General features: G+C 43.9%; 1 protein-coding gene across 2 annotated transcripts in view; it reads left to right on the top strand.

Annotated features, from left to right (window-relative positions):
• The first annotated feature begins 1210 nt into the window (after window positions 1-1210).
• slc12a2 (solute carrier family 12 member 2) overlaps window positions 1211-20472 on the top strand; it is a 47478-nt gene continuing 28216 nt past the window's right edge. Inside the window, exons 1-4 of one of the 2 annotated variants that reach the window (XM_058790360.1) lie at window positions 1211-2265; window positions 18358-18477; window positions 19632-19707; window positions 19980-20075. In XM_058790360.1, coding sequence (XP_058646343.1) covers window positions 1762-2265; window positions 18358-18477; window positions 19632-19707; window positions 19980-20075 — 796 coding nt within the window. In that variant the 5' untranslated portion in view covers window positions 1211-1761. The remainder of the gene's footprint in view (window positions 2266-18357; window positions 18478-19631; window positions 19708-19979; window positions 20076-20472) is intronic. The other variant, XM_058790359.1, reaches the window with a different exon arrangement.

Below are 20472 nucleotides of genomic sequence, written 5' to 3'. Positions count from 1 at the left end.
TTGGTCCCCTTGTTTTTGCATGTGTTCATAATTTCTTTGTATGACAGCATGGCCGAAAATTATGAGCGCACAATTGGCATGTTTCATTGCATTATTATCACAAATAAAACAACGACTCTAAGCAACTACGCAATATGCTTACAAAATCTTGCACTTTTTTTTTTTTTAATTAAAGGTGATATTACATTTCCTTGGCCGGACATCACTTTTGGTCACTACTATATGGCAGTTTATTGACTTTCCAACTGACCGCCAAACCATATTGCAAAACCAAGCCACTTTTATGAGGATTGTGGGCTTTCCTGGAGTTATTGTTACTCATGTGCACATCATTGCTCCAAATGTAAACCAGGAGACATACTAATAGAAAACAAAGCATCAGTAATAATTAGTGATAATTTTGCACAATGCAAAGCATTTAAAAAGATACATTTAAATATTAAAATATTTCATTGTCTTAATTAAATGATGTTATTGTAGTTACATTGAATGATTGGTGTTGTGCTGCTGTGACTTCACATGAGCAGACTCACTGTTGGCTGATTCAGAGGTCGAGGTTACAACATCATTGTAGTCCTTAGTTCACAACACTTCAGTGTCACCTCAGTCAACACTTAAGAATCAGTCTTAGACTTTACTGAAAGCTGCTTTTAGCTTCTTTATAGAGGTATCCTACTCTTAGAGAAGTCCCACTTGTAACTAAACATTTTTTTACTCTTAAGTCCAAGGTTAAGACTATTCTTAAGAGCAATTCTGAGAAGTTTTATACATTCGGGCCCAGATCTTGAGACTCATTTCTTCAGTGTGAAGCACTCTCAGCATCTGTGCAGCTGGACGTGTGTTCTTCTGAATGGATGTCAGTGGAGGAGGCATCACTATGATCCAGAGTGAATTAAACAGCAGCTGCAAGGACATGGTCTGCATGAAGACTCTTCAAAACATCTCATTTTATGTGAATTATTCCTTTAAGACAGTATTTTTGTGTGTCCTCTAAAATATGAACTCTGAGTAATGAGAGCTGGCAGGATACAAAACTCAGCCGAACACGTTCTCCCATCATTATATAGTGCGTTTTATTGTTTTTCTTAAAGATATTTTGTTAGAAATATGATGATATTAAATTGTAGTTTTGAAGCGCAAATGATCCTAATTTAAAAGAAAACAAGCATTTCTGTAAACGGACTTTTGTTACTGAGATGTAGATATTATAACACGTGTGGCAACTCCTCTCGCTCTCTATATAAACTAAATGTTATGTCCATAGGATACAGCATTTCTAAAACTATGTTTTATGTAGATATACTCCTATATTTCGTCCAAATGTCGCAATGCAAGGTGACTCAACTCCTCATTTGCCTGTGTGTGAGTCTCCACCCCTGATGGAGCGGGCAAATCTCGCGACAGCGCCTCCTCTCGCGAGGCCGCCCAGCATCGCCGCTGCTGCAGTGCCTATAAAGCGGCGAGACGCGGAGTTGCGGCAAGGTCGCGCAGCATCACGGCGAACGCTAGCCACGGAACGCTCGGTTCACGGAGATCGTTAGCGTCCTCTGGAGCGCGTCGGATATTTCCTCACACGAGTTCAGCTGTCAGGAGTTGTTGGCTGGACGCACGCGCCACTGTTCTCCGTTTGCATCCGCATGTGCGCGTCGCGCTGCGGGAAGCGCGGCGCGTTGTTTTAGTCTTCCTGCAGCATCAGTGTCACCTCCACCGGCTCCGCTGCACTTCACCGGACACTATCGGCTCTGAGGAGGCTTTTCTGTCATGTCGGCGTCACCTCCGCCCCCCGCCGCCGCCGCCGCCGCGAGCGACCATCTCTCCGCGCCCGAGCCTGACGCGCTCAAACCCGCCGGTCCCACACCGAGCCAGAGCCGCTTCCAGGTGGACCTGGTGTCGGAGTGCGCCGCCTCGGACTCCTCCCCACCCGAATACTCCGCCGAGCCGCTCCGGGACCCCGCGTCCGGCGGCGAGGAAGCCAAGGGCCGGTTTCGCGTCGTGAACTTCGCGGCCTCGAGTCCGGACGCGGCACCGGCGGACAACGCGCAGAACGGGGACACGGTGATGAGCGAGGGTAGCCTGCACTCCTCCACCGGCGGCCAGCAGCACCACCACTACGACACCCACACCAACACCTACTACCTCCGCACCTTCGGACACAACACCATCGACGCCGTGCCCAACATCGACTTCTACCGGCAGACCGCCGCTCCGCTGGGCGAGAAGCTGATCAGACCCACCCTCTCGGAGCTGCACGACGAGCTGGACAAGGTCCGAGACACACACAGTCCTTCAGCGGGCTACTGCTGAACACACAGACCTGAGAAACACACGGGTTTAATAGTGGGTCAATACTGGACACAGATGGACACTGATTTAGTGGGCAAGCAATGCAAACGTGTGACTAGTTTAGTGGGTTAGTACTGAAAACACATGTATGACACTAGTTTAGTGGGTTAGTACTGAAAACACATGTATGACACTAGTTTAGTGGGTTAGTACTGAAAACACATGTATGACACTAGTTTAGTGGGTTAGTACTGAAAACACATTAGTTTAGTGGGTTAGTACTGAAAACACATGTATGGCTATAGTTTAGTGGGTTAGTACTGAAAACACATGTATGGCTATAGTTTAGTGGGTTAGTACTGAAAACACATTAGTTTAGTGGGTAAGTACTGAAAACACATGTATGGCTATAGTTTAGTGGGTTAGTACTGAAAACACATGTATGGCTATAGTTTAGTGGGTTAGTACTGAAAACACATTAGTTTAGTGGGTAAGTACTGAAAACACATGTATGGCTATAGTTTAGTGGGTTAGTACTGAAAACACATGTATGGCTATAGTTTAGTGGGTTAGTACTGAAAACACATTAGTTTAGTGGGTAAGTACTGAAAACACATGTATGGCTATAGTTTAGTGGGTTAGTACTGAAAACACATTAGTTTAGTGGGTTAGTACTGAAAACACATTAGTTTAGTGGGTAAGTACTGAAAACACATGTATGGCTATAGTTTAGTGGGTTAGTACTGAAAACACATTAGTTTAGTGGGTTAGTACTGAAAACACATTAGTTTAGTGGGTAAGTACTGAAAACACATGTATGACACTAGTTTAGTGGGTTAGTACTGAAAACACATTAGTTTAGTGGGTTAGTACTGAAAACACATGTATGGCTATAGTTTAGTGGGTTAGTACTGAAAACACATTAGTGGGTTAGTACTGAAAACACATTAGTTTAGTGGGTAAGTACTGAAAACACATGTATGACACTAGTTTAGTGGGTTAGTACTGAAAACACATTAGTTTAGTGGGTAAGTACTGAAAACACATGTATGACACTAGTTTAGTGGGTTAGTACTGAAAACACATTAGTTTAGTGGGTAAGTACTGAAAACACATGTATGACACTAGTTTAGTGGGTTAGTACTGAAAACACATTAGTTTAGTGGGTTAGTACTGAAAACACATTAGTTTAGTGGGTTAGTACTGAAAACACATTAGTTTAGTGGGTAAGTACTGAAAACACATGTATGGCTATAGTTTAGTGGGTTAGTACTGAAAACACATGTATGACACTAGTTTAGTGGGTTAGTACTGAAAACACATTAGTTTAGTGGGTTAGTACTGAAAACACATGTATGACATTAGTTTAGTGGGTTAGTACTGAAAACACATGTATGACACTAGTTTAGTGGGTTAGTACTGAAAACACATGTATGACACTAGTTTAGTGGGTTAGTACTGAAAACACATGTATGACACTAGTTTAGTGGGTTAGTACTGAAAACACATTAGTTTAGTGGGTTAGTACTGAAAACACATTTATGACACTAGTTTAGTGGGTTAGTACTGAAAACACATTAGTTTAGTGGGTTAGTACTGAAAACACATGTATGACACTAGTTTAGTGGGTTAGTACTGAAAACACATTAGTTTAGTGGGTTAGTACTGAAAACACATTTATGATACTAGTTTAGTGGGTTAGTACTGAAAACACATTAGTTTAGTGGGTTAGTACTGAAAACACATTAGTTTAGTGGGTTAGTACTGAAAACACATTAGTTTAGTGGGTTAGTACTGAAAACACATGTATGGCTATAGTTTAGTGGGTTAGTACTGAAAACACATGTATGGCTATAGTTTAGTGGGTTAGTACTGAAAACACATTAGTTTAGTGGGTTAGTACTGAAAACACATTTATGACACTAGTTTAGTGGGTTAGTACTGAAAACACATTAGTTTAGTGGGTTAGTACTGAAAACACATGTATGACACTAGTTTAGTGGGTTAGTACTGAAAACACATTAGTTTAGTGGGTTAGTACTGAAAACACATGTATGACACTAGTTTAGTGGGTTAGTACTGAAAACACATGTATGACACTAGTTTAGTGGGTTAGTACTGAAAACACATTAGTTTAGTGGGTTAGTACTGAAAACACATTTATGACACTAGTTTAGTGGGTTAGTACTGAAAACACATTAGTTTAGTGGGTTAGTACTGAAAACACATGTATGACACTAGTTTAGTGGGTTAGTACTGAAAACACATTAGTTTAGTGGGTTAGTACTGAAAACACATGTATGGCTATAGTTTAGTGGGTTAGTACTGAAAACACATTAGTTTAGTGGGTTAGTACTGAAAACACATTAGTTTAGTGGGTTAGTACTGAAAACACATGTATGACACTAGTTCAGTGGTTCGCTACTGAAAGCATAGTCACATGGCTCGTAGTTTGGTCTGAGATGTCTTCTGATTGGTTGAATTACTCTCATCTCGTTAGATGTTAGATGAGATCAGTAAACCCTGGCTTCATATCAAATGTTTGTCTTGGTGGTGATGCTCTATAACACTTCAGAATCAACATGCAGCGCTGTGACCTTTGACCTGTGTGAGGACGCTGATTGTGGGAAATGATATCTGAAGATCAGACTCTTCACTGTATCATTGTACATGTAGTTCAGTGTTGTGAAAACACAAGGCCAGGCGGTGTTTACATTCTTCCTCTGGACTCAGATGTGCTGTGTGTGCGTGTGAGAGAGTGTATGTGTGTGAGAGTCTGCGCGTGTGAGTCTGCGTGCGTGTGTGTGAGAGTGTGAGTGTGTGTGTGTGTGAGAGAGCGTGTGTGTGTGTGTGTGTGAGAGAGCGTCTGCGCGTGTGAGTCTGCACGTGTGTGTGTGTGAGTCTGCGTGTGATTCTGCGCACGTGTGTGGGTGTGTGAGAGAGTGTGAGTCTGTGTGTGTGAGAGTCTGCGCGTCTGCGTGTGTGTGAGCGTCTGCGTGTGTGTGTGAGCGTCTGCGTGTGTGTGAGAGTCTGCGTGTGTGCGTGTGTGTGAGCGTCTGCGTGTGTGTGTGAGCGTCTGCGTGTGTGTGTGAGCGTCTGCGTGTGTGTGTGTGTGTGAGCGTCTGCGTGAGTGTGAGCGTCTGCGTGTGTGTGAGTGTGAGCGTCTGCGTGTGTGTGTGTGTGTGTGAGTCTGCGTGTGTGTGTGTGTGTGAGTCTGCGTGTGTGTGAGTCTGCGTGTGTGTGTGTGAGTCTGCGCGTGTGTGTGAGTCTGCGCGTGTGTGTGAGTCTGCGCGTGTGTGTGAGTCTGCGCGTGTGTGTGAGTCTGTGTGTGTGTGTGAGTCTGCGCGTGTGTGTGTGTGAGTCTGCGCGTGTGTGTGTGTGTGAGTCTGCGCGTGTGTGTGTGTGTGAGTCTGCGCGTGTGTGTGTGTGAGTCTGCGTGCCAGTGAGTCTGCGCGTGTGTGTGTGAGTCTGCGTGCCTGTGAGTCTGCGCGTGTGTGTGAGTCTGCGTGTGTGTGTGTGTGTGAGTCTGCGTGTGTGTGTGAGTCTGCGTGCCTGTGAGTCTGCGCGCGTGTGTGTGTGAGTCTGCGTGTGCGTGCGCGTGTGAGTCTGCGTGTGCGTGCGCGTGTGAGTCTGCGTGTGCGTGCGCGTGTGAGTCTGCGTGTGCGTGCGCGTGTGAGTCTGCGTGTGCGTGCGCGTGTGAGTCTGCGCGTGCGCGTGTGTGAGTCTGCGCGTGTGCGTGTGTGAGTCTGCGCGTGTGTGTGTGAGTCTGCGTGTGTCTTGCTCTCAGGTTCTGTGATGCGATGTAAAGGCCTGTTGAGACAGACCCTGCCTGCTGTGTTGATGAAGTGCTCTGTGTGCTGTAACAGTGGAAGTGGTTCAGTGGTGAACAGCAGGTATGGTGAGCGTCCTGGAGCTGGTTGCTGTGAAGGCCTGGCTCTGCTCTAGTTAGTCTGGGAGCAGTTTTAGCCGGAGGCTCGGCGATTCAGCTCTCTGACGACACTGGCTATTATGACTTGGCAGTTTATCTAGTTAAGTGCATTTGTAAGATGCTTTGATGCCAAGTTTTAGAAAAGCTTCTTTGAGACGAGTTATGACGCACAAGCGTTTAACAGTAGTTTCCACTCATTTGAGCCAAACAGCTCCAGAGTGAAGCACTCGGTGGCTTTCTGAAGAACAGATGCAGCAGATAACCGGTGACGGCCTGACTGTCGGCTCTATGAACTGCGCAGTGTTTTGCAGCAGAGGAGCATGAATAAAACATGTCTTGTGCTGGCTTGTATGTGTGTGTTGTGTTCTTGACGGCACTTGTTTTCTTTTGCGGCAGTAATTGTAATCATGAGACGGAGTAAAGTGAGTGAAGCACACATAGGCGGAGGGTGAACCAGCTCCAGGGTCAGGCTAAAAGCAGCCAAATAGCAGCCAAATGTATTAAACAACTTAAAGGGATACTCCACCCCAAAATGCAAATTTTGTCATTAATCGCTTACCGTCATGTTGTTACAAACCTGCAAAAGCTTCGTTCGTCCTCGGAACACAATTTAAGATATTTTGGATGTCATCCGTAACGCATGGATATGCTGTTTCTGTTCAAATTAAAGTGTAAATAAACGTACAATACGTATCCATGCGTTACTGATGACCAAGAATAGCGTACGCACTTTGTGTATTTTGGCGATTGTTTTTTATACTTTTGTGGGCCTTGACAGTGTAATTTACTCAGCAGTCAGTGGGACAGTCACAAACCTCCCGGGTTACATCCAAAATATCTTGAATTGTGTTCCGAAGCTTTTGCGGGTTTGGAAGGCCATGGGGGTGGAGTATCCCTTTAAACCCGTTCAGGCAAAAACCAGACATGGGTGTCATGTAGGCTAATAACATGTTTAATAGGACTGAATTTGTACGTGATTACAATTAAATAAAAACATTAGAAATTGATAATTAACGTTTCCTTTCCACAGTTATTCAAACAGCGAATGAATTATAGGTATATAGAAAGTAACGTTATCACTAACTTTGATCTATTACGAGTTTAAGCACTCTCCAAAAACCCTAAAAAACAATCTTTATAATCACTGACGCTGTATACACTGAAATGAATCTCTGACTCGCGTGTAAGTATATCTGCGCTTTGTCAACAGCAGAATTGTGTGTGATTGGTTAAAATGAGCAACACTTTAAAAATGCCTAAAAAGAAATAACATGAGCAGATCTTAATTTAATGCCACAATCTACACTGTCTGTTCATTTTCACTTTGTTAGCAACAAACGTAATGGATTTAGTTTGTTTATACGGGGGCATTTTTGTCCAATTTAGTGGCATTTTTGCCCCAAGTCTCCATGTCCAGGGAAGGCTAAGCCTGTGGAAGCACAGCTGAGGGACATAAAGTGACTTCACTGTTCGTGAACTCTGCCATCACTAGTACTTCCTCTAATGCTAAATATTATGTGAATTAAGTGTATGTAAATCTAATGTAAATGCTGTGCTGGTTCACTGTGGGTTTATTTGCTCTCGGTCACTTTCTCTGAATCTGCGTGACACTGCAGCGAGCGGCGTGTTCGTTTGCAGAAGTGCGCTGTCTGACTGGAGCCGTTATAACATGCTCTCACAGCTTCTTTTGTTTGACCAATTTTGGGAGGAGCAGAGTTTATGTGTGTGGTTTATACAGGCATTTACACTTAGCCCAAGGCGTCTTAAAGCGCCTCCTGAAGTGCTTTGAGTGATTGAATGGTGTGTCAGAATGCGTTTACACCTGGTGTTTTTGTGATCGGGTAGTTAGCGTGTATAAGTGTACACAGGCTCGACGTGATTCGGTTTTTCTTTCACCTGCAGGAAGAAGAGTGTGTTGTAAGCAGATGTGTGATCCTGAGGCTCTTGTGTTTGTGTGTGCTGTGTAGCAGCTGTCAGTAAGTCAACACGGCTCCAGTGTTTTCTGCTGCTATAAATACATCTGTTCAGCTGTTTGTATTGTTGGGGATGGAGTTAAGCTGTGGGGGATTTTACAAAGCTATTTTCTTCTGTTTGTCCTTTTAATGGTTGTCAATTAATCTGATCCCGTCCAGATAATCTTCATGAAGTGGCTGATGTGATTTGCCTTTTTTTCTGCTTTCTGTCAAACCAGTGAGATGCATGTGTTTCGACACGTTACGTAAAGCGAACACTAGTAATGTCGTGATAAAGCATCGTACTTTCAGATCGAAGCGTTTTCCTATTGAAGTTACTGTACAGCAAATCCATGAGTGAATGGAAAGTGTTTTATTGGCCGCTGGCAGTGAGTCTGAGCAGATATTGATGTGTGAGTCAGTGCGTCTTTATGGCTGTGACAACGGCGTCTGGTTTTCCAGACGCTGCTTTAACAGTTTTAGTATTTCATTAGAGCGACACGTTATGTCACGTTCACTAAATCGCTCCTTAATTTTGGCTCTGTTGAATAACGCTGAAAGTGTTTGGCGCCGCACGTTTTTGTAGTGTGACTGACGCTCGATGAGGATGCGTGAGATTGACCAGCGAGAGCGAAGTCCTGTCAGGAACGATTTATTTCCAGAGGTGTGACCGAGCGGAAACATGTTGAAATACTGATGCTGTGAGAGACTGACTGGTCTCTCTGTGACGGGCCGGTGCTGCGCTTGGACAGCAGCTGTGAAGAGAAGCATGGCTGCTGCTGAGGGCAGAGCTCAACGCTGAGGACGGTCGTCATGAGTTTTGGCCACCTTGCACAGTTATTTACTTGTAATGTCTTAACTGTTTTGTAATTTCGACTGCATTCTGCTGATGTAAAGTGTTAACATTAATTCAGGGAAATTGCTAATGTGCCGTCTGCTGCTGTTGTCACGTGAGAAGTGCGGTGGAAGCTGTTAAAGCGACGCAGATCAGCTCGGAGGGGGAAGTGGCCACATGTGGAAAGACTCTCAGTCGCCAGAAGAGCTGAACACGTCTCTCTGTGAATCAGGCGCTGTTTCTCCTGACTGTGAGCCTGTGGAGTCATCTGAACATCTCTAACACCTCTGCTGCAGCAGACCTTTTGAAGTGAAATGCATCAATCTGGTTCAGAATGAAGAGCTCCAAACCTTTTTCAGTGTGCAGATTGATCAGAGCAAGCAGTCTGTGCTTTGACTTGTACCTGGACTTTAAAGTGGACTCGGACCTCGTTTTAGTGTCAGTCTACCTTTACATTCACACTAGTGTTTTAGGATGTCAGACAGCTGGAAGAAAATAATCATAATAATAAATAAATAATTTTTTTTTTATTATTATTCCTAAGACCGTAATATATTGCCGTAAAACAACTGAAATAAATGGGGACTGAAGAGTCAGTGTTGCCAGATCTTGCTGGGAAAAACCGCAAACAAAAACAAGACCAAAATAAACCGAAATCCAAAGTCTGAATGCTGTATTTTGGAAATAAGGCCAAAATATTGTGACCCAATATTGTGAGCCATGTCCAAACAGCAGACCCAAAGATAATAAGAGGATATGGCAACACTGGACGACTGTGTCAACAGTGGTTTATTTGCTTGCAAAAATGGTGTTCCCAAACAGGTTAACTCTTGGAATTGTTGATGTTTCTTGTTCATAGCCACAAGACAACACAGTGCTAACCATTTGCAATGCTATTGTCAGGCATGGCAACTTCATGGCAATCAGTTGACTGTCCATTTGGTGTTTTCATCAAGATGATCACAGATGTTGAGTTCATCGCAGAGGCCCTTGATGAATCTCGGCATGATTTATTTAGTGATTGTGATGTGATCTCTGCACAGGTGATGTAATGATTGTCCTGGTGTCAGTAGAGGGTAAGAGCATGCTGGGACGGGCCTAAAACATCAGGTGAAGGAGCACTGGTCCCGCGACGCCTCCGGCCCCGTCTCCATAGTGATGCTCCTCACATGAGCGCAATGAAGGCAGCGTCCCAGTGGACATGCATTACCTGTATCACACCTGAGCTCAGTGTTTCAGTGAGTGAACGTTCCTCATCAAAATGAGCTTCATATGAGATCACTAGTGATGAACCGAAAATGAGACGGGTTATCAAGCAGCACAGAGCACAAGTGAACGAATGCTGAAAGATACAGTACAGCTTTCTGAAGTCTCTGATGTAATCACTCAGTCAGCATTTTAAACCGCTTGTGAACAATGTCAGTGTTGGCTAGAAAAAATAACTCTAGAGAGGAGCATTCCAGTTAACATGCATACAATTACATATTAAAGTTTTACTTAACTTGTCTTTTATTTAATGTATCTTTGAATAACTGTCATGAAGACTTTTTACAGCCACCATTTGAATGTTTGTTTTAATAATGAATTAGAGCAGAAACAATGTCATTTACATTTACAGCAGAGGTCACGTTTTTTTAATTCCAATAGGAGAGATGGACTTTTTTTTGTGCTGTATTATTGGTTACTGTTATTTCTGTTTCAAAAGGCAGCAATCAATAACACTTTAATCTAAAAAGTGTTTGTGATTTTATGTTGTGAAATGAATAAATGCATAATAATTGTGAAACCGTGATTATTCCTCCGACTATAATCGTACCAACAAAATCAATAACCGTTGTATCCCTACTTGACTAAATGGTGGGCATTGCTCTCTGAGTGCTGCTGTTAGGGCTGGGCGTTATGGCCAAAATTATCACGATCATTTTTTTCATATCAGTCAATAACGGTAATTATCAAATTTCAAACCTTTATTTCTTTCAAGTTTAATGGCAGATTTTTTGCTCCTACGTGAAATTTGTAGAAACCAGACCGTTAATTGTTTTTTTTTTAAATTTTTAAAAAATTTTTTTTAGATATATATATATATATATAATACTCTGTATGGTCAAAACATGACAAACACTTTACGTTTTTGGAGCAGTCGCTCTCTGAACGCTGTAGTATGGAGCCGTCGCTCTCTGAGCGCTGCAGTATGGAGCCGTCGCTCTCTGAGCGCTGCAGTATGGTGACCGTCGCTCTCTGAGCGCTGTAGTATGGAGCCGTCGCTCTCTGAGCGCTGTAGTATGGAGCCGTCGCTCTCTGAGCGCTGTAGTATGGAGCCGTCGCTCTCTGAGCGCTGTAGTATGGTGACCGTCGCTCTCTGAGCGCTGTAGTATGGTGACCGTCGCTCTCTGAACGCTGCAGTATGGTGACCGTCGCTCTCTGAACGCTGCAGTATGGTGACCGTCGCTCTGAACGCTGCAGTATGGTGACCGTCGCTCTCTGAGCGCTGCAGTATGGAGCCGTCGCTCTCTAAACGCTGTAGTATGGAGCCGTCGCTCTGAACGCTGCAGTATGGAGCCGTCGCTCTGAACGCTGCAGTATGGAGCCGTCGCTCTGAACGCTGCAGTATGGAGCCGTCGCTCTGAACGCTGCAGTATGGTGACCGTCGCTCTCTAAACGCTGTAGTATGGAGCCGTCGCTCTGAACGCTGCAGTATGGTGACCGTCGCTCTCCGAGCACTGCAGTATGGAGCCGTCGCTCTGAACGCTGCAGTATGGTGACCGTCGCTCTCCGAGCGCTGCAGTATGGTGACCGTCGCTCTGAAGCGCTGCAGTATGGTGACCGTCGCTCTGAGCGCTGCAGTATGGAGCCGTCGCTCTGAACGCTGCAGTATGGTGACCGTCGCTCTCCGAGCGCTGCAGTATGGTGACCGTCGCTCTCCGAGCGCTGCAGTATGGTGACCGTCGCTCTCTGAACGCTGCAGTATGGAGCCGTCGCTCTGAACGCTGCAGTATGGTGACCGTCGCTCTCCGAGCACTGCAGTATGGAGCCGTCGCTCTGAGCGCTGCAGTATGGAGCCGTCGCTCTGAACGCTGCAGTATGGTGACCGTCGCTCTCCGAGCGCTGCAGTATGGAGCCGTCGCTCTCCGAGCGCTGCAGTATGGAGCCGTCGCTCTGAACGCTGCAGTATGGAGCGGTCACTCTCTGAATGCTGCAGTATGGTGACCGTCGCTCTCTGAACGCTGCAGTATGGTGGCTGTCATGTGTGCTGGCACTGGCTGTCTGACACCTGTCACAGTGTATCTGCAGGCGACATGATCAGTGAGGTCACATGTCTGTCAGATCAGTGTCTTCCTCTGATGGATACAAACACTGCAGTATCCCATCATTCCTCCCCTGTGCGCTCTCATGTGTCTCTGCAGCAGCATCATGTGGCTTTTATAATTTTATTCTCAAATTCAGGCTTGTGTATAAAAATGTTCATGTGCAAAGCAGAGTGATATGAGACTGAATGCACAGAATCCGACATACTGGCTGCTCAGATTAAGACACATATCCTGTATTTACATGTATATTTACAAAGGCTGTCATTTTTGACTGTCAGTTTTGCTCAAGCACAGTCAGTTGTAAAAGAGAACTGAATCCATAAACCGTGCTCTTATTGTCTGACTGTGTGCATGCGTGTGCGTGTTTTTGTGACAAATGAGGACATAAATTTGTATAATGACATGGGTATGATGGGTATTACAAGGAGAAGGTGATTTATGAGGACATTTCCCTGTGTCCCCATATTTCAAAAGGCTTATGAGATTACAGAGGTGAGTATTTTTATTTATTTATTTGAGAAAGTAAAAATGCCTGTAGTCTCCTGTAAGGGGTAGGTTTAGGTGTAGGGTTGGTGTAGGGCAATAGCACATACAGTAAGTACAGTATAAAAACCATTACGCCTATGGAATGTCCCCACTTTTCACAAAACCAGACGTGTGTGTGTGTGTGTGTCAGACACAAGTATTAAGGCCTTACTGTGTTTTTAATAACCCTTTTCAATATCAAGAATGTCTTTCTTTATTTTCTCATTCATCCATGTTTATTCACTTTCATACTAATTTGTCGCCCTTGTTTACCTTCAATGATGAACTTTAAATCGGACATGCTATTAGCTGTTGAGTCTTTACAAAGGTCTAAACCAGTGAGTTTTTTTTTAAACTAGTTCTTGTCATTTTTTTAAGCTCTTTCCCAGCCTTCCTGAAAATGCCACATTCTCTTCAAACCAATGTTTCCATCAGGCTTTTAAGAGATCTCTTACTGAAACGTAATACTTCAATTTTTTTTCTTCCATCTCTTATGAATGAATTGTGGGAGATGAGCCCTGGCTCTTAATGTGGCGTGCTGAATGAGCTGAAATGGGTGCTGTGGGTTTGCTGGGGGCTTTTCAATCGTTTTTAGTTACAGTTGTGATCGGGCTCGAGTAGATCCAGCAACAATGAGCTGCTTTGTTGAATGAGATGAGCTCACCGCGCGCCACTGAACTCTCCATTCACATCTACACATGCAGCCAGCAGGAGGACTCTACCCATCATTCCCTGTGTCCCGTCTGGAGGTTTTTGTGCTCATGCGTGCAGTTTGCTCAAACATGAGGATCGAGTTTTCTGAAAGCTTTCTGAGTGAAAACGCACTCTGGATCTGAAACTGCTTTTTCCTGATGCACCTGAAATAAAGGATTGTTATCCCAGAGCCAAAGGGAAAAAGAAAATGAAGACCTTCCCTGCATTATCTCTCACTGAAAATCCGATTCACTCAAACCCTTCAGTAAAATGCAAAGGTGTGTGTGTGTGTGTGTGTGTGTGTGTATATATATATATATATATATATATATATATGAGATGGGGGTCGCGCTGCTTCTGTTCACGCTGTCCTTTTGTTTTGTTTTTATACTTTAGCCTTAGAGTCCTCATGCTTATGTTTATGCATATTAGGATTACAATTTTGTATGAGCCTTTCCGTTCTAATCCATGAACACGAATGTGTCTCAGATCGGTGTCTACTGAGCAGATGAGATGTAGTTAGAGGCTGTTTCGGTCTTATTAAAGTGTGTTTGTTATGGGTTCATCATTTTCTGTCGCTTATCAGCATCAGCTGCAAATGTGGATTACTATCTCTCTTTTGCTGCTGAAGATAGATCAGACACCCGATTAAAACCTTATTTGGATTCAGACTTCAATCTGACTGAACACTTTCAAACCAACGAATAATGAAACCGTGCATTATAGAAAGTGCAGTAAAATCACTAGGGTTATTTATAGTATGTTAAACTCAACACTAAAATAAATGAATTACAACAAACCACTTCAGATGTGTGTGATATATCGTCGTCCTCCTGAATACGAGCGCTGCTGTGCGTGAATAACCATAATCTTAGCTGCCATGTTGAGAACTAGTCTGACCAACTAGCAGTCTTAGTCTTTTCAGATTCTACTGAAAATGTTAGGACCGGTCTTAAAGAGAAACGGAGGACTGACTTGTAGGACTAGAGTGAGCGGCTTCTGCTTGTGTTCAGCTGTGAACTGCAGTAATGTCTCCGACCGCTGCTTTCATTTAAACAGGCGTTTCTTTCCCTCAGAAAGTATGTGGTAGTTGCTTGATAAATAAACATGCACAGGAAGTCGGCACATTTCCCAAAGCGCACACACGTGGCAGATGGGGGTCGTGCTGCTTCTGTTCACGTGACGTTAACGTGTGCGTGATCTTGCGCTGTGTTCGCAGACACGCTAGTAACCGTGACCCCCTGCGGGTCCTGAGCTCCTCAGAGATTCTGCGTCTGCTGGGGGCGACCCAAGTGCTCACTTCCTGTTTAGAGTGGGTTCTGGCTCATTCCCATGTCAGGGCCAAACTAGTTTTGAAACCGTAATGAAACGGGCAACAAAGCGGCCCATTCACCGCATACTAATTGAGACTGTGGTGGGATTGTTTTCCATGATGCATTTGGAGCCTTCTGTTTACCCATGCTAATTATGTTATTTACCCATGCTAATTATGTCAGATCGGTCCATCAGCAGAAAACAGCTCTGCTGATATCTCAGGAGCTCAGTATGCCTTCTGAACCGTCCCGTCAGCACAGACTCTCTCGGAGCACTTACAACTGACTGATAAACAGCATGTCATAAAAGCTCTTGCACTTTCTGACATTACGTATGTTTTATGAATGATTTTTGTTGTTTTTCTTTGTTCAAGCTACCATGCTGCATGGTCAGATGGCACGGGGAATGAATGGGTTTGGTGGGAAGTGACTTCATGTGGAAGGTCAGAGTCTTGAGAAGTGAAGGAGAATTCGGATTGAGACGCTGATGCACAGCGTAACGGTTTTGTGTGTGTGTGCTGAAGGACTGTGGCAGAGCACGTCTCTCGGGAGGCTGCAGTCGAAGGCTGATTGACATGATGTTCACGCTGCTAAATGTTGGCAGTGATGACCCACTTTCAGATGTGTGACCTCTGCCCGGCGTGGAGCGCCACCAGCGTGATGAAGAATGCAGGCGCGCTGATGTTGTGATGTGCAGCGGCTCTAGTGATTGACTCGAGTCTGTGTCAGGAGCTCCACAGCATCTACACGCTGCTTCCGGTCACGAGGCCTGTTCTCCGGTATCTGTATTCTAGCGTTAAAGACGGCAAGTGGCTGTAAATCAGGGATCAGCTTGGCTGTAATCTCTTGATATTTTGACACATGCACAGATGATGTTTAAAGTTATTAGCCAACATCAATATGAAAACTACTCTTTGCTTTGCTAATTCATGTCTTGTTGTGAATGCTTTATCAGCACATGCTTTATTACAAAAAACATAGTTGATGAAATGATTTTTCTTTCTTAAACTTGTGTTCCTTAAATTCTGTAATATTTGCATCACTATTGGCATGAACAGATGAGCGGGACGGTTTCTGACTCTTATCCGCGTGTCTTAGAGGATGTGTGCACCTGGTATTCCCTACATTATGGGGACTAAATGTTTATGACAATCTAAAAATGCAGTGTTTTATGTGAGTGGGATAGAAAATACATTACAGTTCTGGAGATGAGCGTGTGTGACGTCTAGTCTTTCATGTGGCCCTCACTGAGCCTCGCTGATTCATGACCAGCTGTTGAAAAGCTGAAACAAAGCCGTGTTTCATCCGCGCCGTATCCGTGTCCGTGCCGCTGGACGTCTGCGGGACGCTCGTGTTGACCGACGCTACAGGTCCTGATGCACACTTTCTGTTCAGTCTGACTGAATAATCCGCTAATGTGTGCTGTGGATTCAGATCCGGCTTCAGCAGGAACCCATACAAGAGCAGATGACTTGGAAAAATAGGTAGTTGCCAGTTAACTTTATAACTTGGGTTGACATGTCTATGAGAGAGCATGGAGAGAAGAGCATGTTGTCTTCATGCTCCTTCTCCAGTAATGTATGATCACTCAATGCAGTGAGGAGCAGAAATGAACCAGAAAACACCGAACACTTGTGTGACAGCTGTTTTTTTTAAATATCACATGATTCATCTGCTGGATCTTGTTTGCCACTCTTCCTTCCCATATTCACTGCTGGGAATAAAAACAGCAGACATGGAATTTGGGAAGTTATAAAGAACACAATAAGTGTTTTAATTAATTGCTCTTTCATTATTAATCAGACATACTTTTGGATTACCAAAATTATTTTTACCCATTAAATTGGCAAATTCAAATAGAAAAAATGCAGTCAAGTCCAATTAAAACAGAATGCTTCATACTGAAATGATCTGGACTGAAATTCTTTCTTTCTGCTCGTCCTGTTGTTAGATTCTGCTGTGAATTGGGTCACATTATTTGCTGTCATTATTAGTTATAGAATAGCGTTTGTTTGAATAGGCTTTAATGACCACTAATCACAATGTGTGGTAACGAATCCTTCAGCAGGATTATGCATCACGGGTTAAAGGTTGTGTCTTTTTATGGAGGGGAAAAATATTAGTAAAGTGCTGCCAAGTCATTAGGCGTGTAATACAGTATGTCCTGCAGCCACCGGCCATCAATACACACCACTCAATGTCACGTATGAATCCCATCAACACTCACTCATTTGGTCAAGGACAGGGATGAGGACACGAGCTTCACGTGCCCTTCAGTGGAAGGAATATCCTGAAGAAATGCGCTGGTGTGGAGTGAAGGGAGATCCTTCTGTCGGGATCTTCATGACAGATTTCTCCTGTACTTTTGTCCTCGGCGTGCAGCGCTGCCATCGAAGGCCTCTAACAGACATCGATCCGGCCCCCGGCTGCTGCGCTCGCATCGAACCGCTGCTGACTTTTTCCACAGAGTCCAAACCAGAGCTTTATGTGTGCTGGACAGGATGTTGTAAACTCCTCGCATTGTCATTGTGAAGTCTCTGTGTGGATGTCAGGCCGGTCGTTTATTTCCCAGGAGCTGTAATGGCCGGCTGCCTTCGTCACGGCTTTGTTTCTGTGGAGGAGGGACACTTCCTGTGTTTGACCTTTCACAGACGCAAGGACAGCGACTGTGCTGCTGTCTCCAGCTCAGGACTGTTCTCATGTTTACAGCTCTTTTGTGTTAGCCATCTGTACATCATGTATGGTTATATTAGGGATAGTCCTTTTTTTTTTTTTTTGTGCCCCAATCCGATCCAAGCCACTGAATATTGAGTATCTGAGTCCATACAGAGTCCTGATCCGATACTTTTATGTTTCAGTGTTTGATGCAATGTTTGTGCACAGAGTAAAAGTAATGTGTGTGTGTGTGTGTGTGTGTGTGTATACAAGATACACTCTCTCTATGCATTTACGGTATGTGCACAAACTGTATAAAAACATTGGTGGAATATGGGTCTACTGATGTAATTTTCTTGTATTTTATATGTACAACAAGCAGAATAATTGCTACATACTGTGGAAGATAAAAAAAAATGAAAAAAATGAAAAAAGTGGAGATATGGTTAGAAAGCACAAAGCTTGCGCGTCACAATGCCAGTCTGTCAATCAAATCCAAAGCAAGACGCAACCCATAGCAATGCAATTTGGCAACAACATCGGACGGCAGATAAACGATAAATAAACGAGTGATCGTTACAAAAGTGCGCATCAAGTACACTGAACACAGAAGCTCATACGTGTGTGACCCGCTAAAACAGCCCTCGCTGGTTCTTGCGCATTACACACACACACACACACACATTTCTTCTTCTTTGGGTTTGAGCATCTTTTTCCTTTTAATGAAGCTAATGATGACATGAGAAGCTTTCACTTGAAGATAACAGTGCTAAAATGTTACTATACTTTTGGCCTTGAGTGATTCATCATTGTTACTCCACACTCAGTCAGACGTATTCAAGCGTGTGTTTGTCTGTGATTGCAGGAGCCGTTCGAGGATGGCTTCGCTAACGGCGAGGAGCTGACTCCTGCAGAGGAGGCCGCGGCTAAAGAAGCCTCCGAGTCTAAAGGAGTGGTGAAGTTCGGCTGGATCAAAGGAGTGCTGGTAAGAGGAGTCACCCTCAGATCAGACATGCTTCAGCGAAGGTTAATGTCATCTGTCTCAGAGTTGTGGCACCCACACAAAATCCAAGATGGGAATGAATGTAGCGTGGGCGACGAGTGAGATTTTTCTGCTGTGGGTGATAATTGTTTTTTTTTTATTAGTTTGCTATATCTGCTGCCTGTCGAGACTCCTATTAGAGGCTGTGTGTTAAACTGCCGTGCTCTTGTAATGTTTAATATGCTAATACTCTCAACAAGCCGTGGCTTTGCTGAGTACAGACCGTCTTCCCCGCTGACACGTGTGAATCCAGTAAAGGCTTTATGGTTCACAGATCGGCTCTGCTTCTTGTCTCTCGGTCAATATTTTGACAGGACTTCCTTGTCCTTAAAATTGTCCTCATTTTCACCTTCCCAGTCTTAACATTTGACACCAAACAGCTTCTCATAGTGTCGACAAGTGAAAATTCATTTCATCCAAAGTGTCTTTCAAACCAACGGCAGGAATTCAATCAATCTTTGGAACCGGTTTGTTCAAATGTGCTTGAAGGACTGATCCGGGTTCTCCGTCGACAGGCTTTGTGGTGTAATGTCTGTTACCTCAGAAGAAAACTTCAGCTCATCCTTCAGTAAAAACAAAACGGTAAAACATTTTAGGTATAGTTTCAGTATGTATGGAAGTACATGAGGCCAGTTAGTGAACATTACAGCATTCGCTGTTCAGTTTCGCCACATGACTTAAACCTTGACTGTTTACATCATGTTCATATGGAACTAGTGTAAAAGAATTGCTTACTGATGGAGTAAACTCACCCACAGGAATTACAGTAATAACACACAGGCAGAAGTGTATCCGTCTGGAACTGTTGTCACGCCACTAAAAGATTACTTTGGAATAGTTTGTATCGAATAATAAACTGCAGCTCTGGGCAGGTTTGTTTGTCCTGTAATGCACTGCTGTTATACCGATAAAGTCTTTTGTTATAACGGACGTGATGCCACACATGCCGTCGATAGCCGTCAGCCCGCAGCTTTCCTTCAAACACTGATGGGTTCCTGTCCGGCGTTCATCGTCCCGGTGAATGAGGTTTGAGAAACGGCTTTGGTCCTTGATGTTTTTGTCAGCATGAGTCTAAACTGCATCCTTCCTCTGTGCAGGTGCGCTGCATGTTAAACATATGGGGTGTGATGCTCTTCATTCGAATGACATGGATCGTGGGCCAGGCTGGAATTGGTAGGTTTGAATTTGGTCGGCCGTGTGAATTAGCACTTCAATTCACAAGCAAACTCTTGTGTTTTCCATCGAGCTGCAGTCATTTCTCATGCTCATGCTGAATGTGGCTGTGAGGCGCTGTGAGCGGTCAGCTGTCATTTAGCAGCTCCAACACTGGAAATGTACTGCATACAGTGTGAAGCCAGCCGCAAGCGACTAGTGTTTAGTGCTGAACCTGATAACCATGAGTCGTGGAGACGTTCACTGTCGTTTCACCTTTTTTATTTCCACAGCGTACTCCTGCATCATTGTCATTATGGCAACTGTTGTGACTACCATCACGGGCTGCTCGACCTCTGCGATCGCCACCAATGGCTTTGTACGAGGAGGTAATTAAAAAAAAAAAAAAAGAAAAGTGCATTATTTCAACTGTGACTTACATTGGTGCAAAGACCATTCAAAGGGTGACTGTTGTGGAACGGTTACACACAAATGACACAATGTGGATAAATGCTGATATTCCATAAACATCCAATTGTTTACTGTACATAAGTGACCCTAACAGGGTTGACATTAAGCTCATCTACGGGCAGATGTAAAATGCGTAACAAAAATGATAGAAAAAGGATTTTACTTGTCCTTGTCATTTTGTTCTTTATAGACCAGAGAGTAGTATATTTAATAAGAGCTCTCTAATAACAAAATGACAAGCGAACACTGAAAGGACAAGTTAATGTCTTCTTTCTATAATTTTAGTAGCCTTTATTTCCTCAATCAAATGTGGAT

The sequence above is a fragment of the Onychostoma macrolepis genome, chromosome 10 (genome assembly GCF_012432095.1).
Source record: "Onychostoma macrolepis isolate SWU-2019 chromosome 10, ASM1243209v1, whole genome shotgun sequence".
In the NCBI taxonomy this organism is placed as follows: domain Eukaryota; kingdom Metazoa; phylum Chordata; class Actinopteri; order Cypriniformes; family Cyprinidae; genus Onychostoma; species Onychostoma macrolepis.
The sequence above is the reverse complement of the archived record's forward strand: the minus strand, read 5'-3'. Positions and strand labels throughout refer to the sequence as shown.